At 46.0% G+C, this 27,485-nt stretch overlaps 1 protein-coding gene across 2 annotated transcripts in view; it reads right to left on the reverse strand.

Moving 5' to 3' along the window:
* Window positions 1-1,607: 1,607 nt before the first annotated feature.
* slc7a14a (solute carrier family 7 member 14a) overlaps window positions 1,608-27,485 on the reverse strand; it is a 53,260-nt gene continuing 27,382 nt past the window's right edge. For both annotated transcript variants that reach the window (XM_060897946.1, XM_060897947.1), the window contains exons 2-8: window positions 19,486-19,870; window positions 18,034-18,270; window positions 17,422-17,639; window positions 5,314-5,460; window positions 4,657-4,865; window positions 3,204-4,087; window positions 1,608-2,830 (exon numbers count right to left, since the gene is read on the reverse strand). In XM_060897946.1, coding sequence (XP_060753929.1) covers window positions 2,517-2,830; window positions 3,204-4,087; window positions 4,657-4,865; window positions 5,314-5,460; window positions 17,422-17,639; window positions 18,034-18,270; window positions 19,486-19,762 — 2,286 coding nt within the window. In that variant the 5' untranslated portion in view covers window positions 19,763-19,870 and the 3' untranslated portion in view covers window positions 1,608-2,516. The remainder of the gene's footprint in view (window positions 2,831-3,203; window positions 4,088-4,656; window positions 4,866-5,313; window positions 5,461-17,421; window positions 17,640-18,033; window positions 18,271-19,485; window positions 19,871-27,485) is intronic.

Below are 27,485 nucleotides of genomic sequence, written 5' to 3' on the forward strand. Positions count from 1 at the left end.
GTTGGTTTTGGGTTTTTTTTTTTTGGACAGCAAATGTTATAAACTGAAAAGCGTAAGGCCTCTGACGGTGGAATGGGTTGAGCTTTGGAGCTGGAGAAACAATCAGCCATGTGTTTGGTGTGTGAGAAACAACTTCTCTTATTTCTCTTCCTAAAGAAAGCCCCAATCAGCAGAAAGACACAAACCATACCGACATGATCTCACAAGTGTGCATTCGGTAAAAACATGATGGTGAAGGGCTGAATGAGGGGCGGGGTTATGTTCCATACAAAGCAGATTGGCTTGAATGTGTGCGAATGCGGTGTGAGATCGGGGGATGGGGGGGGTTTGTCGAGCGTCACGCTGGCACACAGAAACGCTGGTGAGGAAACGATGGAACATGGAACGCGAACAGGCACAAATGATTCAACATCTGGAATGAGTGCAGACGCCCGGGTCATGCTGCCGTCGTCATCGTATGGAAATAAAACACACACAGACAGACAGGAAGTAAGCGTGAGCAGTCGTGATCAGAGACATGGTGACACATGAAGGCACTAATCGCAAGCAAACTGTGGCTGTTTAGAGCGCCACCTCTTGGGCTAGATGTTGGAAAGAAAGAAGATCCTGATAATAAACTGTCACTCGCACAGAACGACTTCTTCTCCACGTCCGACTGAGATCTGAGTTTTTAGTGACGACGCCGTAAAGAGAAAACAGAACGAAAGCAGAAATTCACTGTCATCTAATCACGTGTTTAGAGCCGACGGTTCCGCTCGTCATGGATCTGAGTTTTAAACGATAACCCTAAAGCTCTGTTCATAATTCCTACGATTTACGTACAGATTCACTTTTCTCTGAGACGCTCAACTCTGAGCTTTGAAGGAAGAATCGGAAGTGGACATCGGATCAAACCCAAACTCCGGCTCGCTGCACAGTGTATGCTGTTTTTTTGTTATGAAATGAGACAAAAATTAAACAGCTTTTTATTGTTTTTTTTTTCTTGGTATTCCCAAAAATAGGAAATTAATTCATTTTTTCATAAAATATTTTTTAATAATCAAATATTCATTCATTTTTTTATTGTTTCAATTTGTTTCTAGAAATCAAATATTTATGAATCAGCAATTTATGATATTATGATAAATGAAATGCTCACTAACATCAGCTAAAATCACACTAAATAGCTTAATTAAATAAACAGATAGATAGATAGATAGATAGATAGATAGATAGATAGATAGATAGATAGATAGATGGGGGCGGCACGGTGGTGTAGGGATTAGCGCTGTCACCTCACAGCAAGAAGGTCCAGGTTCGAGCCCCGTGGCCGGCGAGGGCCTTTCTGTGTGGAGTTTGCATGTTCTCCCCGTGTCCGCGTGGGTTTCCTCCGGGTGCTCCGGTTTCCCCCACAGTCCAAAGACATGCAGGTTAGGTTAACTGGTGACTCTAAATTGAGCGTAGGTGTGAATGTGAGTGTGAATGGTTGTCTGTGTCTATGTGTCAGCCCTGTGATGACCTGGCGACTTGTCCAGGGTGAACCCCGCCTTTCGCCCGTAGTCAGCTGGGATAGGATCCAGCTCACCTGCGACCCTGTAGAACAGGATAAAGCGGCTACAGGTAATAGATAGATAGATAGATAGATAGATAGATAGATAGATAGATAGATAGATATAAATCCACCTGAGGAGTGTTTCAGCTGCTACATCGTCCTCCTTTAACCTCACCCTCTTTGTTATTTTTAAAAGCACGCAGTGATCAGAAACAGATTTTCTAGCGCATACTTTTTCATTTTTGAATATTCATGAATGTTCATATTTGATTTCTAGACTCTGTGTAATGAAACAGGTGGAAACAATTAAACCCAAGTTAATGTTTTAATTAAAAAAAAATCATTTGATGTAAAAATGAGCTGTTTCTGTGTTAGTTCATGTCAAGAGAAACAAATTAAACAAAAACAAAAAGCTGTTTTCTCATTTTCATTTCAAAACGAAAAACAGATACACATCTGGATGGACCCACGCCCTGCCATGTTAATCGTTAACATTAATTAAGCAGATCTGACGTGTGATTGGCTGTCTTTTGGTTTCCTCTTTCCTCTGTCGTATTTACGTGTTCGTGGGTTGTCAGAATTTATTCTAACTGAATGCCGCAAACTGCGAATGTTGACGGAACCTTCTCACAAAAGTCGCCTGATTTGATTATTAGCTAGCTAGCATGTAATACATTTAAAAACGTTAAATCACTGCAGCTCAAGAGACATTAAAATGAAAAAAAAAAAGCAATTCCAAAAAGTGAACGCAGTAACGAACAGTCCGTCTTTGGAGTGTGTGAGAGAGCAAGCAAAGTGCAAAGGGATGCAGTCGGCCGATTTGAAAGAGAATTCATTTTTCTACGATTGCAGTCAGGAGTTAAGGTTAAAAACATAAACTAAAAACACAAAGGGGTCAGTGAGTGGAGTAAAACTTTGGAGTGCCAACTGAACCATCTAGCCCAAGAGTTTTGTCGCCACGGACCGACAATTTTAAGACTTTTTTTCATTCCAGAGGTTCGTCCAGATCGTCGTCCACCACCAGAGCCTCGAAGTCGGTTTTTACGTTCTTGTTTTTAGCTCTGCTGCGGGACGACGAGGACTTTTTGGGATCCGGAACATCATCCAAGTTGTGGTTCTGGTTCTCGGTCCTGCTTTGGGGTTTCCAGTCTCCTGGAGGGCAAAGGTCATCGTCTACAGCGACGTTGTCATCAACGCCCATGTCGTAGCGCTGGTACGTGCTGGCATGAGCTTCCTCCTCCAGAGCTGTGATCTCCAGCGTGCTGTTCCACATTCCATAGCCAAAATAAATCAACACACCTGCGTAGGGAGGAGAAACACAGTCAGGACGGCCTTCCTGTCATTCACACACCTTCCTGTTAATCAGAGAGGGAGTGTGTGTGTGTGTGTGTGTGTGTGTGTGTGTGTGTGTGTGTGTGTGTGTGTGTGAAATTTGAACAGGTGAGTGTATATGTAGTGATTGCGCAGGTGTGTCCAGGTTAATGTGTGCCATCATGCAGCTGTGTTCTGCTGTGAATGGATTTGTGTCCAGGTGTGTATACAGCTGTATGGGCATCGAACCACACACAGACTGGGTGTGAAAGAAACAGACTAAACACAACACACTGTGGAACCAGAGAACAGAAGAGTTTAGTGCTTTTTCTCATGAAGTTACCATGAAGAAGTTTCTCACCTATGAAGCACCAGACAGCAAAGCGGATCCAGGTGATGCCGGACAGTTTGAGCATCAGATAAATGTTAACCAACATGGCTGAGACGGGGACAAACGGGACGCAGGGCGCCATGTAGGGCAGACGCTTCGGGTTCTCTGGCTGCTGCACGATGATGAAAATGAGCAGCGAAATGGAGATCATGAGCAGTATGAGCAGTGTCACGGCCCACCATCGTCCCTCAGCGATAAAGCCTGCGCCGAACGTGATCAGGGAGCAGAAGGCGAAGACGAGGATGAACAGCAGGAGAACGCATCGAGTCACCGTCCGGCCCGTGGACTCTGTGGGACGGTCCATCTTTCCGGGAAGACCCAACCGGATCCGCAGGGTGTAATAACGAGGCCCCATTAGCTTCTTTAGCTTCTGCACGTAGGCATTCTCCGTCTCATCAGACTCGATCCCGGTCGATTTGTCCACAGTGCCGTAGTTCGGATGATTAGCCGCGTAGCTAGACTTGGTTTTCTCTGATTTGCCGATTAGCATCTCATTGTCACCAAGCGAAGGGAGATTCTTAGCGCCACAAGTGTTTGTCGAAATGCACCCACCACCATCATCGACGTTGTACTCATCACCTTCTTCGTATTCATCCTTCTCCTCACTCTCCCTCTTCCTGGCCACTTCCTGTTCAGACAGGAAGTTGACAAAGCCATGGATGTCACTTTCAGGCTGGTAGCGCAGCAGCAGCACGCACACGGAGACAAGCGTGTAGGCCAACAGCGTGCCGATGGACATCATCTCGATCAGGTCACGCAGACTCACCAACAGAGCGAGAAGAGCGGCGAGGAAACCCGACACCACACACGCCACCGCCGGCGTCTCTGTGTACGAACTCACGTTAGCCAGGAACCTGTGACACACAGCACGCATGTGAAAATGTCGCAGGAACACGTTATATTACACTTCGCACTGATTCAGCAGAACGCCATAAAAATAAAGTACATAAAAATTTAATTCCCAGTGTAAGTTATAACAAGTATATTTTTATACCTTAAACATCTCGACAGCTTTACATTCAAAAACACCACACATCAAAACGCAAGCTAGCGTGCAGCAAGTGAACTAGCGTGCATTTTTCACTGTCATCTTCACAGTCTCGATGTACATCCTTATTATTATTCTCTCTGATTTATTTAACATATCCTGTTACCATGACAACCACCATATTTATCGTTAATATTAGTGAGCTCACTAGCTTACCGTGCAAGTTTTGTGGCTAAAGGTTTCATCACTCTTTCATATTTTGTACATCACTGTGATCGGTACAAAAGTTTTCAGTCAATTTTGTGACATCACAAAGTGAAGACATGTCTAGCCCCGCCTCCAAACCAATTTAGATCCTGAAAGTCTCTATTTTACTTACAAAAAAAACAAAATTAGCCACAATGTATTAAGAAATTGTCAGGTGTGTTGTTTCACCTGAAGAGCAGGCCGTCCCCCGCCATGGCGTAGATGACTCGAGGCATGGGGAAGAGCGAGCCGAGCAGACTGACAGTGAGTCCGGCGATGGAGCCCAGAGCCACCACATACTTGGCCGAGTAAAACCCGTGCTGAGAAAACATCTCCATGAGAGGGGCGTCGGCATCGATCAGGGTGTAGGGCACCATCAGGGTGAGGATCACACTCACCTACAGGACACGGAGAAGATGGAGACAGAGACATGTTAAAAACCTGTCCAAATGTAAAATTAGCCACTGCGATGCTAAAATATCCAGTGTCTGTCATTAGCGTCGTTCCTAACAGTCAGGTGTGAAGGCGAGGGGCCCGTTTTAGATTTGGATCATTCTGTGAGGGGCGGAGTCAACGATGGATAACAGCTGGAGATGAAGACAGGAATGACTTAGAATGAAGCTTTACTCACTCACAACACCACTCACCTGGCTCAAATACGTCCTGGTGTGTGCGAGCGTGTGTCCTGGCGTGTAGCTGTGTAGGTGTGTGTCCAGGTGTGTATATAAGTGTCTAAGTGTGTATAGTTGTGTATAAGTTTGTCCAGGTGTGTAATGTTTGTGTATATATGTTTCTCAGGTGTGTGTGTGTGTGTGTGTGTGTGTGTGTGTGTGTGTGTGTACTTACAGAGACGTAGGCAGTGAGACAGGTGATGAGTGATGCTGTAATGGCGTAGGGGATGGAGGTGTTTGGACTCTTTGCCTCCTCTCCTGTTGTAGCGATGATGTCGAAGCCAATGAAGGCGTAGAAACACGTGGCCGCGCCCTGCATCACCTGCACACATCAGCATTACACCTTTCATTATTCCACATCATTATTATTCACATGCTTCATGCTACAGGCTAATAAAGCTACACCTGAACCAGCACTTGAGGGCGGAGCTTTTGCCAGCTCTGTTTCTGATTGGTACAATTTCAATAAACATGATTAACTCAGTGTGGCGATGCTGGAGGCTCATTCACGAATACTTACATTAGAGATCGTATTTTTAAACACAACAATTAATTATAGGTGTGTTACAGGGCTGCTACTGGTGTGTTACAGGGCTGCTACTGGTGTGTTACAGGGCTGCTACTGGTGTGTTACAGGGCTGCTACCGGTGTGTTACAGGGCTGCTACTGGTGTGTTACAGGGCTGCTACAGGTGTGTTACAGGGCTGCTACCGGTGTGTTACAGGGCTGCTACTGGTGTGTTACAGGGCTGCTACTGGTGTGTTACAAGTGTGTTACAGGGCTGCTACTGGTGTGTTACAGGGCTGCTACAGGTGTGTTACAGGGCTGCTACTGGTGTGTTACAGGGCTGCTACAGGTGTGTTACAGGGCTGCTACTAGTGTGTTACAGGGCTGCTGCTGGTGTGTTATAGGTGTGTTACAGGGCTGCTACAGGTGTGTTACAGGGCTGCTACAGGTGTGTTACAGGGCTGCTACAGGTGTGTTACAGGGCTGCTACAGGTGTGTTACAGGGCTGCTACTGGTGTGTTACAGGGTTGCTACTGGTGTGTTACAGGGCTGCTACAGGTGTGTTACAGGGCTGCTACAGGTGTGTTACAGGGCTGCTACCGGTGTGTTACAGGGCTGCTACTGGTGTGTTACTGGTGTGTTACAGGGCTGCTACTGGTGTGTTATAGGTGTGTTACAGGGCTGCTACTGGTGTGTTACAGGTGTGTTACAGGGCTGCTACTTGTGTGTTACAAGTGTGTTACAGGGTTGCTACTGGTGTGTTACAGGGCTGCTACAGGTGTGTTACAGGGCTGCTACAGGTGTGTTACAGGGCTGCTACCGGTGTGTTACAGGGCTGCTACTGGTGTGTTACTGGTGTGTTACAGGGCTGCTACTGGTGTGTTATAGGTGTGTTACAGGGCTGCTACTGGTGTGTTACAGGGCTGCTACAGGTGTGTTACAGGGCTGCTACTGGTGTGTTACAGGGCTGCTACAGGTGTGTTACAGGGCTGCTACTGGTGTGTTACAGGTGTGTTACAGGGCTGCTACTTGTGTGTTACAAGTGTGTTACAGGGCTGCTACTGGTGTGTTACAGGGCTGCTACAGGTGTGTTACAGGGCTGCTACTGGTGTGTTACAGGGCTGCTACAGGTGTGTTACAGGGCTGCTACTAGTGTGTTACAGGGCTGCTGCTGGTGTGTTACAGGGCTGCTACTGGTGTGTTACAGGGCTGCTACAGGTGTGTTACAGGGCTGCTACTAGTGTGTTACAGGGCTGCTGCTGGTGTGTTACAGGGCTGCTACTGGTGTGTTACAGGGCTGCTACAGGTGTGTTACAGGGCTGCTACTGGTGTGTTACAGGTGTGTTACAGGGCTGCTACTTGTGTGTTACAAGTGTGTTACAGGGCTGCTACTGGTGTGTTACAGGGCTGCTACAGGTGTGTTACAGGGCTGCTACTGGTGTGTTACAGGGCTGCTACAGGTGTGTTACAGGGCTGCTACTAGTGTGTTACAGGGCTGCTGCTGGTGTGTTATAGGTGTGTTACAGGGCTGCTACAGGTGTGTTACAGGGCTGCTACTGGTGTGTTACAAGCAGGGCTTTGAACCGGTTCAAGGAACGAAAACGAAAACCGGGAACTTTTTCTATTTCACATGGAACAGAAACGAAACCAGAAACTTTATTATTTTTTATGTTCCGGAACAGAAACGCTTATTAAAAATAATGGTAACCGGTTAATACCGGTTTTTATTTCGTTCCTCAAAGTTTCTGTAGCCTACAAATAGTCATTCTTCTCCTGCGCAAGTTTCTATGACCCGCTGGGGTTCACTTCCTGTGTGACGTTCGCTGATTGAATGGAGAGCGCGGGAAGGTGGACTACTAGTGAGTAAATGCATTACTGAGTGTCTGAGCAAAGAAGAGCCTGAACGTTGCAACCTCCCTATTGGCTGTTAGTAAAAATGTATCAATTGTTGCCCTTCCCACGGGAATCATCGCGCGCTCGAGAGACGAGACCTGACGAGTTAGTTCGTTGGTAGCAGAACAAAATGTCTGGACACAAATCGGGTTTTCAGAAAAGGAAAGAAAATAAATGGAGGGTCGAAAATACAAAAAAGGAGGCAGAAAATGCAAAACGAGTTTTAAGGTAGGACAAATGGTTACTTTTCTGAGGCAGCCCGCCGTGGCTGCCTGCAGGCTTATTTATTATAGCCCATTTAGTTAAAATAGTTGATATAAAATGTTTATAGTTATAGTTATGTGATGGTTGTCCTGATTTAGACTGTTTTTTTTGGGGGGGGGTTGCGCGATGTTGCACCCGGGTCCAGATTAGGGCAGAACCGGCCCTGGCTACATTTCAGCTGTAGTTTGTTATGAATGTATGTACTTGCATAGATGTGTACTTCCAATATGGCGCCTAACAAAATCTCGCGGCGCGGTGACGTCATGCGGTAGCCCTCTATAGGGCCTGACTAGCCTTTGGTAACACACTAAACGAATTATCTTTCATTTTTGGCACTTTTTCTGTTTGTGTAGATGGGAAGACATACTGAGAATCCAAATCGCCAACATTTGAAATAATAATTGTTTTGAATTATTTCTTGTCTTATTTAATGAAGGTTGTAACAGAATTAGCCTACATTTGGCTTAAGCTGGATGAGACAGAGACATAACTTTATAGCCATTTGTTAAACAGCTGACAGGGAACGTAATTAACCGTTCCGGGAACGAAATTTTTTTGTTCTAACCGGTTCGGGAACGTCTATTTAATGGTGGAACCCAAAACCGGAAACGTTAAAATTCTGTTTCTGTTCGGAACGAACCAATAGGAAAAAAATTCCGGTTCAAAGCCCTGGTTACAAGTGTGTTACAGGGCTGCTACTGGTGTGTCACAGGGCTGCTACAGGTGTGTTACAGGGCTGCTACTGGTGTGTTACAGGGTTGCTACTGGTGTGTTACTGGTGTGTTACAGGGCTGCTACAGGTGTGTTACAGGGCTGCTACTGGTGTGTTACAGGGCTGCTACTGGTGTGCTACAGGGCTGCTACTGGTGTGCTACAGGGCTGCTACTGGTGTGTTACAGGTGTGTTACAGGGCTGCTACTGGTGTGTTATAGGATGTCAGGTCAGGTAATCACCTGCTACTGGTAAGCTGTAGCCCAGTACTATCCTGTCTCAGCCCCAGCTATCGACACCTAGCCCCACTGCCTTGTGGGTGGCCTGGAAAAGCCAAAGGCTAAGGGAGTCAACCCTGACAGAAAAACCGGAGTGGTGCCCCGAAGGCGGTTGTTTGGCATAATTGCCTGCTTCCGGCAGCGCCTGCATCCTGCTACGTGCCCAGCCGTCTTGACTCTGTCTTGCCACTGGATCCGGCGTACCAAGACGAGAGAGTGAGGCTGATTCAGCGCATGTCTCCCTCACTTTAATCCAATTCACGCGCAAGTCAAGACTTCATATGTTTTCACATCCTCCAAGTCCTACGGCGATAGACGAGTGGCGAAGCGACAGGTGTGGACTCACTGGCAGTCGTAGTCACAAATCTACACGTCAGGTGGCTCAGGCCATAGGGTCGCTTTCCAGCGAATGAGACAGCACTGGAATTCGGCAGCCACCTGAGCGACGAAGCAGCCCTCTTTAGGACAGCACTGCTTCCCCCCTAGCTTGGGGAAGGGGCTAGAAAAGGTGCCCCAAAAATTGCCTGTCTCACCTCTCCCTGGCCAGCATGCCGCGGCTGGTGGGGGTCCCATACCAGCGGTAAGAAGACAAAGAAGAGAACCAAAACACCTACGGTGACAGCTGTCACCCTGGGCGCATGGAATGTCCGAACCCTTCTTGATTGTGCCGGCACAAACAGACCAGAGAGACGAACCGCCCTCATCGCCAGTGAGCTTGCTCGCTATAATGTGCACATCGCGGCCCTCAGTGAGACACGTCTAGCTGAGGAAGGAGAACTGACAGAGGAGTCTGCTGGCTACACTTTCTTCTGGATCGGACGAAGTCAGAACGAACGACGAGAGGCAGGAGTTGGCTTTGCCATCCAGTCCAACCTGCTCCAGAAGCTGGCTGCTCGCCCAAAAGGGATCAATGACCGGCTGATGACAGCCCGCCTCCCCCTTCTGAAGAAGAAATTTGCCACATTGATAAGCGCCTATGCCCCCACTATGACAAATCCTGACGAGGTGAAAGAGAGATTCTACGAAGATCTGAAGGACTCCATTGCAGCAGTGCCGCGGACTGATAAGCTCATCATCCTTGGTGACTTCAATGCCCGAGTTGGGAAAGACCACACAGCTTGGGAGGGAGTACTGGGGTGCCACGGTATTGGCAAATGCAACAGCAATGGCCTACTCCTGCTTGAGACGTGCGCCGCGAATGATCTCCTCATAACCAACACGGTCTTTCGCCTGCCTAACCGCAACAAGACATCCTGGATGCACCCTCGCTCCAAGCATTGGCATTTACTTGACTATGTCATTATCAGACAACAGGACAGGCAGGACGTTAGAGTCACGAAGACCATGTGCGGCGCGAAATGCTGGACAGACCACCGCTTGCTAATCTCCAAGTTGAACCTCCGCATTACTCAACCTAGGAGGCCTCAAGGCATCAAAGTACCAAAACGTCTGAACGTCACGAAGCTCAAGAACAACTCGGTGAAACAACAGCTCGTTGATGTGCTGCAAGAGAAGTTACCATCCCCCAACGTCAGCCCCAACGCCGACGTGGAAGCTGAATGGGCCAGCCTCCGTGACTCTCTCTATGATGCAGCCTCTAATGTCTTAGGCCAATCAGTCCGCAAACACCAGGACTGGTTCGATGAAAACAACACTCGCATCCAGTCACTTCTCGAAGAGAAGCGGAAACTCCATCGCGCACTCCTTGATGAGCCAACATCTGTCTCTAAAAGGGATGCCTTTCACGTGGCCAAAAACACAGTTCAGACTGAGCTCCGGCGCATGCAAGACGACTGGTACAGTCAACAAGCCGATTCTATCCAGGCATTCGCCGACAAAAAAGATATGAAGAACTTCTATAGTGCCCTCAAGACCATCTACGGTCCAACCTCATCCAGCTTGCCCCCTCTCCTCAGTGCAGACGGAAACACACTGATCTCAGACAAGGAGAAAATTCTTGAGCGTTGGGCGGAACACTTCGAAAATGTCCTTAACCGCCCCTCGAACATCAACGAAGAAGCCATTGAACGACTGCCTCAGATTCCAATTGATGAGTCACTGGCTGATCCACCAACTGTAGAAGAAGTCACAAATGCCATTAAGCGCCTCTCCAGCGGCAAGGCACCTGGTTAGGGTTGCCACCTGTGTCTGACAAAAATCCTGGACATTTCGACCATCCAATCGACCTTTTTGCTTGTAAGCAACGGAGCCCTTCGCACATCTAACCCAAGACAAAAATCGCCCTTCTACGCTGAAATTGTATTGCTCTAATTAGTAAAAATGACGCTTTTGCTAGTTATTTGTTTAGTTAATTGCTTTACGTAATACAGCAGGTCTTCATTAGCCTGGCAAGCCAGACTAAATGTGAATATTTAGTCTGGCCTCGATCCGTAGACATTTCTGACGGGGGTGGGAGGAACAAACCGCTGTCTTTCAAACTGTCTCTGTGCGCATAGGCCAACGCTCTGACCAATCAGCGCAACAGTGACTGTGACGTAGTCAGAGCGACAGAAAGCAGTGGGGGAGACCTTGAAATAAATAATTTTTCAAAATGCGTATTAATTAATAAACAGGTTCTAGATATTAAGAAGTTTGGAGATAATGACCACAAGTTTGGAGTCTGTAACACATACTTAACATACACTCATTTTTTTTCCCAAGTGTTTTTCAAGGGTTTGCTTAAACTGTTTTTGAGAGTTTTTATTTAGTGGTGTTTGGTGAAATAATTTCCCTTAAATTTAAAATAACGGGAAAATAAGAAACAATCAAAAAGTAATGTTTCAAAGCTGTTTATTAATTCTTTGTACTGCACAAACTAGCCCCATCCTTTTGGCTACGAGCGGAGCCAGCTGGTAGATCAGACTTTTGCCATAGCCGGTCGGCAAAACAGCGAAAACGTCCTTCTTGAAAAGGAATGAGCAGAGAGCTTCTTCCTGCTCATGTTTCAACGAAAACTCCAAGTCTAATTCTTCTAAAACTGATTCCAAAGCGGAGTCAAACGCGCGCTGTTCACTAGCCGTAGCCATCTTTCCTGTTGTGCTTTCTCCAGCGTCGCGCAGCCTTGTCGTCACTCCTGCAAAAGCCCGCCCAAAGAATCCAGACAAAAACCTTGCGTTGTGATTGGCGGGCACGATTTGATGCCCGGGGTGTTTTTGTTTATATGGTGCGAGGCTAGACCCACTCGCTAGGCAAAAATATTTTTGGCCGCTAGGCGGGTTGGTCTAGTTTACTAGGCTAGGTCTTCATTATTTTGGTTTATTTCCAACAGTTTTTGGTTGTGGACACCTGGGGGCAGTAGTGGGCACAGGTAAAAGGGGAATACATAATTAAGTTCTGTTTGTTTGCTTATGTGGAATAAAAATAAATAATCTAATTTTTCATTGTATCTAAGAATACCTGAATATAACAATGTAAGGTGTAGTGTCCAACAGCTTACCTGATTGCTTAGAGTGTGGTGTGTGCTTTGCTTGTGCCTCTGCTGCTCTTGGCTAAACAAATACATAGGAGGACATGTAACTGATATAACTGAGCACATACAGTACATACAGGAGTATGTACTACACTATTTCATTTAATTCACCAAAACCTTACCTAATCTTCCATTTATATTTGGTGTTTTTCTTTGCTGCTGCTATGAGTCCTGGCTGATTTTCAATGAATGTCTTGAACTCAGTACAGGACAACTGAAAGTTTAGCCTGACTTGAAGCTCAGCCTTCACCATTGGAACAGAGAGTCTGTTTCTTTTATCAGTCCAAGCCGGTTCCAGGCTAGCACCAACTCTCTGCTGGGCCAGAGGAAAGAACCGCTTACGTCAGCAGGGGGGCAGAGTTGTTACAACCAACAACAATAACAAGACCGCGAAAGATCGCCATTTTTAAGCGACGAGAAGCCGCAGCTGTACAAACGCGAAGTCATCCATTATTATTATTATTATTATTATTATTGTTGTTGTTGCTGCTGCTGCTTCTTCCGTGTTTTTGCTGTGATATTCGCGCTAAGGTTTATGTAAACGTAGCGCCGTAACTGACATATACAGCGACGTAAGTGACGTATACAGCGACGTAATGACGTATTCAGTGACGTGATGACGTGGCTCCGCTTAGCGGCGCTTAGCACGGGCGAGCTATGGAAAAGCAAACTGGTTCTCAGCTGGCTCGCAAGTTGAAATACACATTTTGCCCATCATGTACAAAAAACCGGGACATTCAGTGTCCCGGATTTTTTTTTTTTCCGGGACAGACCATGAAAATCCGGGACAATCAGGAAAAACCGGGACAGGTGGCAACACTACACCTGGTGCTGACTCTATCCCTGCAGAAATCTATGCCTGTGGCTGTCCCAAACTGACGAAGAGCCTCACTAGTCTGTTTAACACCATGTGGACTCAGGAAAAACTGCCGCAGGAGCACAAAGACGCCTCTATCATCCACCAGTACAAGCGCAAAGGGGATAGAAAATCGTGCAATAATCACCGTGGCATCTCCTTGCTTGTCATTGCGGGGAAAATCCTGGCCAGGATCATGCTCAATCGCCTCAACGTACATCTGGAACGTGGCTTACTTCCAGAAAGCCAGTACGGTTTCCGTGAAGGCCGCGGTACCACCGACATGATCTTTGCAGCCCGACAACTCCAGGAAAAATGTCAGGAACAGAACGTTGGACTTTATACTACCTTTGTGGACCTAACGAAAGCCTTTGACACTGTCTGCCGTGAGGGTCTATGGAAGATCATGGCCAAGTTTGGCTGTCCAGCTAAGTTCATTGCGATGGTTCGGTAATTCCACGACGGCATGAACGCAAGGGTACGAGATGATGGTGAATACTTGCAGCCCTTTCCCGTCTCCAATGGCGTGAAACAGGGCTGCGTGTTAGCTCCTACTCTCTTTAGCATGGTGTTCTCCGCAATGCTATCTGACGCCTTCAGAGATGGTGATATTGGTATTGGCTTCCATTTCTGCACTGACGGCAACCTATTCAATCTCCGTAGACTGCAGGCAAAGACTAAAGTACGTCATGACACAGCCCGTGATTTCTTGTTTGCTGATGACTGTGCACTGAATGCCAGTACCCATCACGACATGCAGCAGAGCATGAATCTCTTCTCCAAAGCCTGTGATGACTTTGGCCTCACAATATCCACCAAGAAGACTGAAGTCCTTTACCAACCAGCACCAGGCTCACCCTACACCCAACCAAACATCAAAGTCAATGGCGAGAGATTAGCAGTCTCAGAAAAGTTTGTCTACCTTGGAAGCACTCTCTCGCGCTCAGCTAACATTGAGGAAGAGGTGGCCTACAGAACAGCTAGAGCAAGCACAGCGTTTGGCCACCTGAAGCAGAATGTGTGGGAGCGTCGTGGGCTCAGCCTGGAAACTAAGCTCAAAGTGTACCGAGCAGTTGTGTTACCATCTTTGCTCTATGCATGTGAGACATGGACCGTCTACAGCCAACATGCCAAACAGCTCAATGCTTTCTACCTGAGGTGTCTAAGAGCATTGCTCCGCATCAAGTGGCAGGACAAAGAGCCCGATACCGAAGTTCTTAAGCGTGCTGAGTCTGAGAGCATCCATGCCATCCTCCTACACTCTCAGCTCCGTTGGGCTGGTCATGTCCGTCGCATGGACGACAGTCACCTCCCGAAAAGACTGCTATATGGCAAATTGTCAACAGGCAAGCGCTCACTGGGGCGTCCAAAGATGCGTTACAAAGACACCCTGAAAGTAGCCCTCAAACACTGCTTGATCCCGAATTCTTCGTGGGAAAGGTGTGCTGAGAACCGGTCTGCGTGGCGTTCGCTTGTCAGCTCGGGAGTAACAGCCTTCGAAAACAAACGCATCCGCGACAAAGAGCAGAGCCGCATGAGGAGGAAAGAGAGACAAAGCGCTACCTGTCAACCTGGCCAGACACCAAGGATTCCCTGCCCTCATTGCGACAGACATTTCTCAGCCAAGATTGGTCTCATCAGCCATCTTCGTACCCATCCCAACCCCCAGTGATCAGAAGTCTTGATCCTATTTGAATACGAATGACGAACATGATCACTGGTGTGTTACAGGGCTGCTACTGGTGTGTTACAGGGCTGCTACTGGTGTGTTACAGGGCTGCTACTGGCGTGTTATAGGTGTGTTACAGGGCTGCTACTGGTGTGTTACAGGGCTGCTACTGGTGTGTTATAGGTGTGTTACAGGGTTGCTACTGGTGTGTTACAGGGCTGCTACTGGTGTGTTATAGGTGTGTTACAGGGCTGCTACTGGTGTGTAACAGGGTTGCTACTGGTGTGTTACAGGGCTGCTACTGGTGTGTTACAGGGCTGCTACTGGTGTGTTACAGGGCTGCTACTGGTGTGTTACAGGGCTGCTACTGGTGTGTAACAGGGTTGCTACTGGTGTGTTACAGGGCTGCTACTGGTGTGTTATAGGTGTGTTACAGGGTTGCTACTGGTGTGTTACAGGGCTGCTACTGGTGTGTTATAGGTGTGTTACAGGGCTGCTACTGGTGTGCTACAGGGCTGCTACTGGTGTGTTATAGGTGTGTTACAGGGCTGCTACTGGTGTGTAACAGGGTTGCTACTGGTGTGTTACAGGGCTGCTACTGGTGTGTTACAGGGCTGCTACTGGTGTGTTACAGGGCTGCTACTGGTGTGTAACAGGGTTGCTACTGGTGTGTTACAGGGCTGCTACTGGTGTGTTATAGGTGTGTTACAGGGTTGCTACTGGTGTGTTACAGGGCTGCTACTGGTGTGTTATAGGTGTGTTACAGGGCTGCTACTGGTGTGCTACAGGGCTGCTACTGGTGTGTTACAGGTGTGTTACAGGGCTGCTACTGGTGTGTTATAGGTGTGCTACAGGGCTGCTACTGGTGTGTTATAGGTGTGCTACAGGGCTACTACTGGTGTGTTGCAGGTGTGTTACAGGGTTGCTACTGGTGTGTTACAGGGCTGCTACTGGTGTGTAACAGGGTTGCTACTGGTGTGTTACAGGGCTGCTACTGGTGTGTTACAGGGCTGCTACTGGTGTGTTACAGGGCTGCTACTGGTGTGTTACAGGGCTGCTACTGGTGTGTAACAGGGTTGCTACTGGTGTGTTACAGGGCTGCTACTGGTGTGTTATAGGTGTGTTACAGGGTTGCTACTGGTGTGTTACAGGGCTGCTACTGGTGTGTTATAGGTGTGTTACAGGGCTGCTACTGGTGTGCTACAGTGCTGCTACTGGTGTGTTACAGGTGTGTTACAGGGCTGCTACTGGTGTGTTATAGGTGTGCTACAGGGCTGCTACTGGTGTGTTATAGGTGTGTTACAGGGCTACTACTGGTGTGTTGCAGGTGTGTTACAGGGTTGCTACTGGTGTGTTACAGGTGTGTTACAGGGCTGCTACTGGTGTGTTACAGGGCTGCTACTGGTGTGTTATAGGTGTGTTACAGGGCTGCTACTGGTGTGTTATAGGTGTGCTACAGGGCTGCTACTGGTGTGTTATAGGTGTGTTACAGGGCTACTACTGGTGTGTTGCAGGTGTGTTACAGGGTTGCTACTGGTGTGTTGCAGGTGTGTTACAGGGCTGCTACTGGTGTGTTACAGGGCTGCTACTGGTGTGTTATAGGTGTGTTACAGGGCTGCTACTGGTGTGTTACAGGTGTGTTACAGGGCTGCTACTTGTGTGTTACAGGTGTGCTACAGGTGTGTTACAAGTGTGTTATAGGGCTGCTACTGGTGTGTTATAGGTGTATTACAGGGCTGCTACAGGTGTGTTACAGGGCTGCTACTGGTGTGTTACAGGTGTGTTACAGGGCTGCTACAGGTGTGTTACAGGGCTGCTACTGGTGTGTTACAGGTGTGTTAAAGGGCTGCTACAGGTGTGTTACAGGGCTGCTACTGGTGTGTTATAGGTGTATTACAGGGCTGCTACAGGTGTGTTACAGGGCTGCTACTGGTGTGTTTTAGGTGTATTACAGGGCTGCTACTGGTGTGTTACAGGGCTGCTACTGGTGTGTTACAGGGCTGCTACTCGTGTGTTATAGGTGTTTTACAGGGCTGCTACTGGTGTGTTACAGGTGTGTTACAGGGCTGCTACAGGTGTGTTACAGGGCTGCTACAGGTGTGTTATAGGTGTGTTACAGGGCTGCTACAGGTGTGTTACAGGGCTGCTACAGGTGTGTTATAGGTGTGTTACAGGGCTGCTACAGGTGTGTTACAGGGCTGCTACTGGTGTGTTACAGGGCTGCTACTGGTGTGTTACAGGGCTGCTACTGGTGTATTACAGGGCTGCTACTGGTGTGTTATAGGTGTATTACAGGGCTGCTACTGGTGTGTTACAGGGCTGCTACTGGTGTGTTACAGGGCTGCTACTGGTGTGTTACAGGTATCTTACAGGGCTGCTACTGGTGTGTTACAGGGCTGCTACTGGTATGTTACAGGGCTGCTACTGGTGTGTTACAGGGCTGCTACTGGTGTGTTACAGGTATGTTACAGGGCTGCTACTGGTGTGTTACAGGGCTGCTACTGGGGTGTTACAGGGCTGCTACTGGGGTGTTACAGGTATGTTACAGGGCTGCTACAGGTATGTTACAGGGCTGCTACTGGGGTGTTACTGGTGTGCTTAAGGATGCTACTGGTGTGTTACAGGTGTGTCTTTACCCCTGACCAGCCGAATGGCAGGAACCTTCCTTCATCCCAGTTTGAGCTGTCAACGAAGAAAAACCCAGCGATCATCATAAAGACCCAGACGAGCAGGTTGATAATGTTCAGGACGTTGTTGAAGCCAACAGAGTTCTTCACTCCCAAAGCCACGATGGCCGTGACGAGGACGGCAATGACGAGAGCCAGGATGTCAGGATATGCCTCCTCGCCTTTACCTGATGACAACACGGACAGGTGGGACGGATGAAGCTCCTACAGCTACCAGGAGGTTAGAACTATGTTTACATCCCAGTCTTCAGTAACCTTTGATAGGGACCATCACTGACATGACAGCGTGAAAGGAAACCATTTTATCCAGTGAAAATGAAATGGGGAAATATCCACAGCTTTCACTATAATTATTTATATTTTTTACAGGAAGTAGGTGTGGTCTATCCACAGGAAGCAGATGTATTCTTTCCCACATGCAGCACTGGAACATTTACTATAAATACACCTCGGAAAGAACATGTATCTGGTACGATTAGTAGAGCATGGACATGTATTATCAAATTGTTCTGATTCACTACACACACACATACACACACACACACACACACACACGCTCACCGAGGCCATTGAGTGTGCCCACATGGCTGATCATGAAGGAGCTGATGCTGTGGTTAGCGAGGGAGTCGAACATGCTGCTGAGAGCGCTCGCTCCTGCCGCCGTGCCGATCAGATACTCCAGGATCAGGTTCCAGCCAATGAAGAAGGCCACACACTCACCCACCGTTACATAGCTGTAGGTGTACGCAGAACCCGTCGTCTTCGGCACACGCACACCAAACTCAGCGTAACACACACCTGCAGGAGAACACACTGGAGACCTCTTCCATACCTGTTACACAAACATCTACTCACACAGATAGTGACGGTAATACACGAGTGTGCTAGCGAAGTGGGTCGTGAGAATTTGGATTTTTTTTTCTGCTTTTGCCATTTTTTTTTTCTGGTGTAAATTGAGATCTCGAACTATTCCACTGACCAAATATGGAATGTGAGAAACAGCTAACAGGGAGATGGAAAATTAAAAATAACAGGAAACATCAATAAAACTAGAAAAGCACTCGGAGAGCGCAGACCTCTGCCAAGAATCCTTTAAAAAAATTCCGGGATCCAGAAGGTGATCCGGATCACCGCCAAAATTTAATGGATTGTTACTTGTGCCCAGTCACACTTCTGGAAAAAATTTCAGAGCAATCCGTTCATTACTTTTTCCGTAATGTTGCTAACAGACAAACCAACAAACCAACGCTACCGAAAACATAACCTCCTTGGCGGAGGTAATAAGGAGAGTTAAACATCCTTTTTCATTTCTTTTTATCCAAAAATATTTGTTCCTTCCACACTTCTGTGCAGCCGCAGTGCTCGTGTTCACACTCAGACGGCTTCACTACTCATTTATTGCTCACTTATCAGTATTTATTCTCTTAGACCTCATAAATTACAGGATTATAAATCAATATTCCTCTGTGTGTGTGTGTGTGTGTGTGTGTGTGTACAGTGTGTGTGTACAGTGTGTGTGTGTGTGTGTGTGTGTGTGTGTGTGTGTGTGTGTATACAGTGTGTGTGTGTGTGTGTGTGTGTATATATATGTGTATATGTGTGTGTGGGTGTGTGTGTGGGTTTTCATGGGTCGATTAAACTCTCCACTGGAATAAAAATGTTTCCATGGTTTCTTCATTTTTGGTTGACTCTGAAATCTGCTGCAACAAATTTCCCTCTTTAAATGTTATTCTCACTCCTGGATGCGCTCATATACACCCTGTTCACACTTTGTATCACATCACTTTGTGTATAACATTGTGTTACACTATCACACTATATCACTCTGTATCTCACTCTATCACATAATGTGTATAACGTTCTGTATTGCTCTGTATCACACTCTGTATTACATCACAATCTGTATCACACTGTACCACATCACACTGTCTCACACTCCATCACATTCTGTTTCATATCACACTCTATATCACACTCTGTATTGATAATACAACAGGAAGTGGATGTGGTCACCTGACAGGATGGAGGCCACAGCAGCAATGATGAAGGACATGATGACTCCCGGGCCAGCCATTTCCTTAGCAACCAGCCCAGATACGACATACATCCCCGTGCCGACGCAGCTGCCAACACCAAGGGAGACGAGGTCAAAAGTGGACAGGACACGTGCCAATTTAGTGCTGCTCTCGCTTTCCAACATGGACTCCACCGGCTTGGTGCGGAGGACACGGGAGCCGAACGCCCCCCACTGGACACGCCTGGGGTCCAACTTCGACAGAAAGCGACTCATTGTGGAGGAGAGAGAGAGAGAGAGAGAGAGAGAGAGAGAGACTCAGCAGAACAGCATGGTGCTGAGAGACATGATGTGAGAGGATGGAGGGTCGTGGGGACAGAATTACTGAGAGAGAGACAGACAGACAGACAGATAGACAGAGGAAACAGATCCAGTAGCAAGAGTGAAAGAAAGGTGAAGAGGCACAGAAGAACAGAGGAGGAAGTAAGATAAAAGAAAAAGGAAGAGAAGATAAAGGAAAACAGATGAGTAAAAGAATAAAGAGAAAGGAAAGAGGAAAAGATGAACAAAAAAATGGAAAAGCACACAAAGAAAAGAAAGACAGAAAAAGAAAAAAGGGAAGGGTTAGTTTAGTACACACACACACACACACACACACACACACAGAGTGTTCTTCAGTTTGTTTCTAAAAAGTAGAACCTTTTTAGAAACCTGGAACCATGTGAGGAACACGTTTTTATTAAAATGTCTCGCTCTGTCTCGTCTGCGGTGTTGTTATGGGATTAGTGTAAAATGATACTGGTCGTTGCCATGGCAACAGCGGCTCTGATGCTCTCTGTGCTGGCTCTGTGACATCACCACATTTTATTCATCTTATCTTCTTTCAAGTTTTGCTGTTCATGTTTCCATGTGTTGAGGCACTATGACACACTGCTGTGTGTGTGTGTGTGTGGGGGGGGGGGGGGGACTACCACCTACTAGAGCACAGATATTTTTAAATAAAGTTTCCATTGATCACTGTAAATGTTCTTCAGTTTGCTCCTTCAGAGGAACCCTAAAGGTTTTATGCAGAACTCAGATAGAGGGTTAGAACCCCATATTGAAAAGCAGATGTTCGCCATTCAAAGAGCTTTTAATGAACCAAACCTGAAACAAGGTCCAATAGAGACACAACGCCAACGACTAAAGAGGAAAAGAAGAAAGGGTTTACCAATACACACCAATATGCACCAGTACACACCAATAGACACCACACCAAAACACACCAACAGATAACACTACACACTATTACACATCAATACACAATAATAATAACAATACACACCAATACACACGATATACATCAATACACACCAGTACATGCCAATAGACATTATACACTGTTACACATCATTACACAATAATAATACCAATTACACATCAATCAAATCAATACACACCAACAGATAACATTACACACTAATATATGTCATTACACAACAATAATACCAATACACACCAGCAGAAGCCATTAAACACCAAAAGATACTAGTAGACACTACTGCAAAACAATAGTGTGTATACATGTGCACAATTAGTCATATATATCATTACACACAAATACACAACAATTCACACCAATAGAAACCAATATACAACATTACACATCAATACACATTACACCATTACACTTTTATACACTAATATACACTAATGCATGTGAATGAACCATTAACCATTACCAATAAAAACCAATACACACCATTACACGCCAACAGATAACAATATCCACCAATATACACCCCAATAAAAACAAATAGATACTAATAAACACCAATAAACCTAAAATACACCATTAGACACAGACATACTGTATACTAATACACACAAACACACATCTGTAGATACTATTACATACCATTACATACCAACATAAAGCAATAAACACCATTACAATCAAATATATACCAGTACACAATAATACAGCCCAAAGACAAGATATTTAATATTCAAACTCATCTCATCTCATTAGCTCTAGCCGCTTTATCCTTCTACAGGGTCGCAGGCGAGCTGGATCCTATCCCAGCTGACTACGGGTGAAAGGCGGGGTACACCCTGGACAAGTCGCCAGGTCATCACAGCGCTGACACATAGACACAGACAACCATTCACACTCACATTCACACCTACAGTCAATTTAGAGTCACCAGTTAACCTAACCTGCATGTCTTTGGACTGTGGGGGAAACCGGAGCACCCGGAGGAAACCCACGCGGACACGGGGAGAACATGCAAACTCCACACAGAAAGGCCCTCGCCGGCCCCAGGGCTCGAACCCAGGACCTTCTTGCTGTGAGGCGACAGCGCTAACCACTACACCACCGTGCCGCCCTAATATTCAAACTGATAAACTTTATTATATCAACAGATCCTCGATTAAGGTATGTGAATCTTTTCATCATGGCACACCTTCAGCCTGTTCAGTGTGCTGAGTGCAGGATGTTTAGTCATTCTTCCTCCGTCGCTAGCGATAGCTTTATTTGTGATAAGTGCAGATTAATTAGCTCTCTGACGAACAAGATTACAGTGTTAGAAGCGTGTATCCAGTCTTTAGAGAAGGCCAGTGAGAATGAGAACAGTGTAGTTTCTGTAGGGGAAAGTCTGGATGCCCTAGGTGGAGTTAGTAATCCCCCAACTCCGGCATTAGAGCCCTTACAGCAGAGCGAATGGGTGACAGCTCGGCGGCATAAGCGTAGAGCCAAAGCTACCGCTGAGGCTCGCCCACGGGAGCACCACTCTTCTCCACTTCACGTGTCGAACAGGTTTGCTCTCCTTAGTGATGCATCCACTGATGCCCCTTTTCCACCAAAGCAGTTCCAGGGCTGGTTCGGGGCCAGTGCTTAGTTTGGAACTGGGTTTTCTGTTTCCACTGACAAAGAACTGGCTCTGGGGCCAGAAAAAACGGTTAAGACCAACAACAATAACAAGACCGCAAAAGATCGCCATTTTTAAGCGACAAGAAGCAGCAGCTGTACAAACGCGAAGTCATCCATTATTATTGTTGTTGTTGCTGCTGCTGCTGCTTCTTCCGTGTTGTTTTTGCTTCGATATTCGCGCCAAGGTTTATGCAAACGTAGCGACGTAACTGACGTATACAATGGCGTAACTGACGTATACAGCAACGTAATGATGTGGCTTCCCTTAGCACCGCGAGCTATGGAAAAGCAAACTGGTTCTCAGCTGGCTCGCAAGTTGAACGAGTTGTGAACCAGCACCAGCACTGGCCCCGAACCAGCCCTGGAAATGATTTGGTGGAAAAGGGGTATGAGAAACCTGAAAGAGCTGGTTATAGGGGACTCTATCATATGGCACGTGAAATTAGCTCAGCCTTTAGGGGCAGCAGCAGCTTTAGTCAGGTGTATACCGGGAGCCAGGGCACCGGACATAGCAGGTAATCTTAGGGTCCTAGGCAAGCACAAATTCTCAAAGATAGTTATCCATGCAGGAGCTAATGATCTACGCCTTCGTCAGTCTGAGGTTACTAAGAGTAACTTTGTAGAGGTGTTTAAATTAGCGAACGCAATGTCTGATGCTGTAGTATGCTCTGGCCCCATCCCAATGTGGTGTGGCGATGTAGCTTACAGCAGGTTATGGTTGCTGAACTGCTGGTTGTCCAGGTGGTGCTCTGAAAACAGTGTGGGCTTTATAGATAATTGGGCTAATTTTGAGGGCACTGCTGGCCTGTTAGGGCGGGACGGTATCCATCCCACTCGGGAAGGTGCTGCTATCATTTCCTGCAGCATAGGTTATAGTCTCAGAACAGGCCTAGTTAATTTCTGACAATCCAGAGCCAAGGCCAGGGAGCAGACGAACAGGCTAAACCGACTGTCTGCTAGCTGCACAGAGTCGCCACTCAGGGTCCACTACATCGAGACTGTGTCTGTTCCCCGAGCTCAACAAAAAGGTAGAAATTTTCAGAGAGTTTGTTCCAGTAACCTAATCAATATAAAATTAGATCATACTGACTGTACAGCTGCTGCCAGCACCTTTGATCTAAAGGTGGGGCTATTAAATATTAGATCTCTTACACCTAAAGCGCTAATGGTTAATAAACTCATTACTGATCAGGAGTTTAATGTACTGTGTTTAACTGAAACATGGATTAAGCCAAATGAATATATAGCATTAAATGAAGTGAGTCCTCCTGGATACAGTTATATACACCAGCCTTGTCTAACTGGCAGAGGAGGAGGCGTCGCAGTTATTTATAATGATTATCTAGGTGCAGAGGCTCCAACTCTCCCGCCGTGGGCGGGAGATCTCCCGCTTTAGGGAACATTCAGAAAATCCTCCCGATCTCCCGCCCGCCCTTACTACACATGATTAGTTAAAATATAACTTGATCCGTTTATGTTGACAAAAATTAATAGTTGACTTTCCGCTTTTCGTGTGTCTGACATTGTATGGGTGGACTTGAGTGTGTACCCCACGGTATATGCCGATTCCCCGGTCGGTACACCGATCGGTGTAACGGGGGGATTGGAGTGAATGCCGGAGGCCTGCGCGCACAGATCAAGCGTGCATATGAATCGAGCGGAATTTGGTACACTGCGAGGTCACACTGAGCCACACAATGTCTTAGCAGTTACTGATAAAGCATACAGATGGCGCTATTAATGATACGTGCGAGAGAACGAGAAAACCCGCGACACTCAACCTTTTTGCGTCTGCATTTCGTCTGCATTTATCGCCTGCTCGTCTTTAACTTTATGTTCTCTTGAATGAGATAATGAAACGAAGTTCCATTGGTGGAAATGGCAAAAGCCAAACTACGAAGAAAAAATATCAGAAAATCACCAAGATAAAGTTGGGATCGCCCATCGCGAGGGTCACCAGGGATGAATGGCGGACTATTTTGGACGGCAGTAAGATAACCCTATATCTGACAGGGTTAGATCACCAGACCAGACGTTAGATTCTAACCAACTTGTCTGACTTTTTTGTCTGACTTTTACTAACTTAGACTTAGAAAAAGAATATTATTAGAAGAATATTAGCATCAGAGGGTCGACCATTGTCATTATTGACATTAACATTGACTTTAGGCATATTAAAGTTTGGTCTATAGTCACTGGATTTATCTAGATCTGTTACTGTTAATAAGATTTAATTGACACGAAATGTGGTGAATCATCATTATATATATATATATATATATATATCTCATCTCATTATCTGTAGCCGCTTTATCCTTCTACAGGGTCGCAGGCAAGCTGGAGCCTATCCCAGCTGACTACGGGCGAAAGGCGGGGTACACCCTGGACAAGTCGCCAGGTCATCACAGGGCTGACACATAGACACAGACAACCATTCACACTCACATTCACACCTACGCTCAATTTAGAGTCACCAGTTAACCTAACCTGCATGTCTTTGGACTGTGGGGGAAACCGGAGCACCCGGAGGAAACCCACGCGGACACGGGGAGAACATGCAAACTCCGCACAGAAAGGCCCTCGACAGCCACGGGGCTCGAACCCAGGACCTTCTTGCTGTGAGGCGACAGCACTAACCACTACACCACCGTGCCGCCCATTATATATATATATATATATATATATATATATACACACACACACACACTATATATATCATCTCATTATCTCTAGCCGCTTTTTATATATATATATATATATATATATATATATATATATATATATAAAACATAACTCGCCTTCGCGCCTACAGCGCTCAAACTTGTCTCCCTCAGAGCTACTCGCAGAGAGGGAGAATCTCCCTCTTTGCAATTTCCCAAGTTGGAGCCTCTGTAGGTGTAACACACAAACCTGGTTATAAATTTCATACATTTGAAGTTCTTCATACTCATATAATGTATGTAGCCTCGAAAAATAAGTCTACCCAGTTAATTCCGTTACTTATTATTTACAGGCCCCCGGGGCCATATTCTGAGTTTCTTTCTGAATTTGCAGATTTTATCTCAGATCTGGTTATTTCCTTAGACAAAGCTTTAGTTGTCGGAGATTTTAATATTCACGTCGATAACCCAGAAGACCCTTTAAAAACAGCGTTTGTGTCCATTTTAGATTCAGTAGGGATTAATCAGAATGTCATAGGACCGACCCATAATGGTGGTCAGACCCTCAATCTAATACTAACATTCAGGTTAAACGTAGAAAATATAGTCACACTTCCACAGTCTGAAGTTATCTCAGATCATTATCTCATCTCATTCAAACTATGTCTGAGTAATAATATATGCACCTCACCACGCTACTGTATTAAACGTACATTCACATCAACTACTGCACAGAGCTTTATAAATGATCTCCCAGAGTTATCAACTTTGATTGGGTCACTGTCAGCCCCTGCAGAACTTGATCAGGCAACTGAATGCTTAGAGTCAACATTCCGCCGTACCTTAGATAATGTAACTCCTCTTAAAAGGAAAATGGTCAGAGACAAAAAATTAGCACCCTGGTATAATGATGACACTCGCACATTAAAACAGACCACTCGAAAATTGGAACGTAAATGGCGTCAAACAAAATTAGCGTGGAAGGAGAGCTTCCTGAAGTATAGAAAAGCTCTTAGTGCTGCGAGATCAACATATCTCTCCTCCCTAATAGAAGAGAACAAAAATCCTAGATTCCTATTTAATACTGTAGCAAAATTAACCAGGAATAAGTCCACTATAGACACATGCACACCTGCAGTATGTAGTAGCAACGACTTCATGAATTTTTTTAATGACAAAATTGAGAATATCCGACAAAAAATTCGCCCATAGTCAGCTGGGGATAGGCTCCAGCTTGCCTGCAACCATGTAGAACAGGATAAAGCAGCTAGAGATAATGAGATGAGATGACAATGTAAGTGACCCTGTAGTTAACAATATAACTGTATCAGATCAGCAATTAGAATGTTTTACTGCCCTTAGAGAAACTGAATTACTTTCATTAATCTCGGCATCAAAAGCCTCAACTTGTGTACTAGATCCCTTACCTACACATCTATTCAAACAGATAATGCCTGAAGTAATTGAACCGCTTCTAAAAATAATAAATTCTTCTCTTATGATTGGCTATGTACCCAAATCCTTTAAACTAGCAGTTATCAAACCCCTGATTAAAAAACCTGACCTTGATCCCTGTCAGCTGTCCAATTATCGGCCAATATCAAACCTCCCCTTTATCTCCAAGATCCTTGAAAAAGCTGTGGCACAGCAGTTATGCTCATATTTACATAGGAATAACATCCATAAAACGTATCAGTCAGGATTTAGACCTCATCATCGCACAGAGACAGCTCTGGTTAAAGTAGTAAACGACCTACTGTTGGCGTCTGATCAGGGCTGTGTCTCGCTGCTTGTGTTGCTTGACCTTAGTGCAGCATTTGATACCATTGATCATTCCATTCTTCTGGATAGACTAGAAAATGTTGTGGGAGTTAAGGGAACGGCCCTCTCCTGGCTCAGCTCTTATTTAACTGATCGCTATCAGTATGTTGATATAAATGGTGATATTTCTAGACGTACTGAGGTAAAGTTTGGTGTTCCACAAGGTTCTGTCTTGGGTCCACTGCTTTTTTCTTTATATATGCTACCTCTGAGTGATGTTATTCGTAAACATTGTATTAGTTTCCACTGTTATGCTGATGACACACAGTTGTATGTTTCTGCAAAACCTGATGAGAGACACGAGCTTAATAGAATTGAGGAATGTGTGAAGGACATTAGACACTGGATGCTTATTAACTTCCTTCTGATTAACTCTGACAAGACTGAAGTACTTGAAGACCACATGCAGCTAGAAGTAAGTTTTCTGATTCCACAGTAACTCTGGATGGCCTTTCTGTTTCTTCACGTGCAGCAGTAAAAGACCTCGGAGTGATTATTGACCCCAGTCTTTCATTCGAAACGCACATTGATAAGATCACCCGGATAGCTTTCTTTCATCTCAGAAATATTGCTAAGATAAGAAATTTAATGTCACTACATGACG

This window comes from Neoarius graeffei, chromosome 17 (assembly GCF_027579695.1).
Source record: "Neoarius graeffei isolate fNeoGra1 chromosome 17, fNeoGra1.pri, whole genome shotgun sequence".
Taxonomy (NCBI): domain Eukaryota; kingdom Metazoa; phylum Chordata; class Actinopteri; order Siluriformes; family Ariidae; genus Neoarius; species Neoarius graeffei.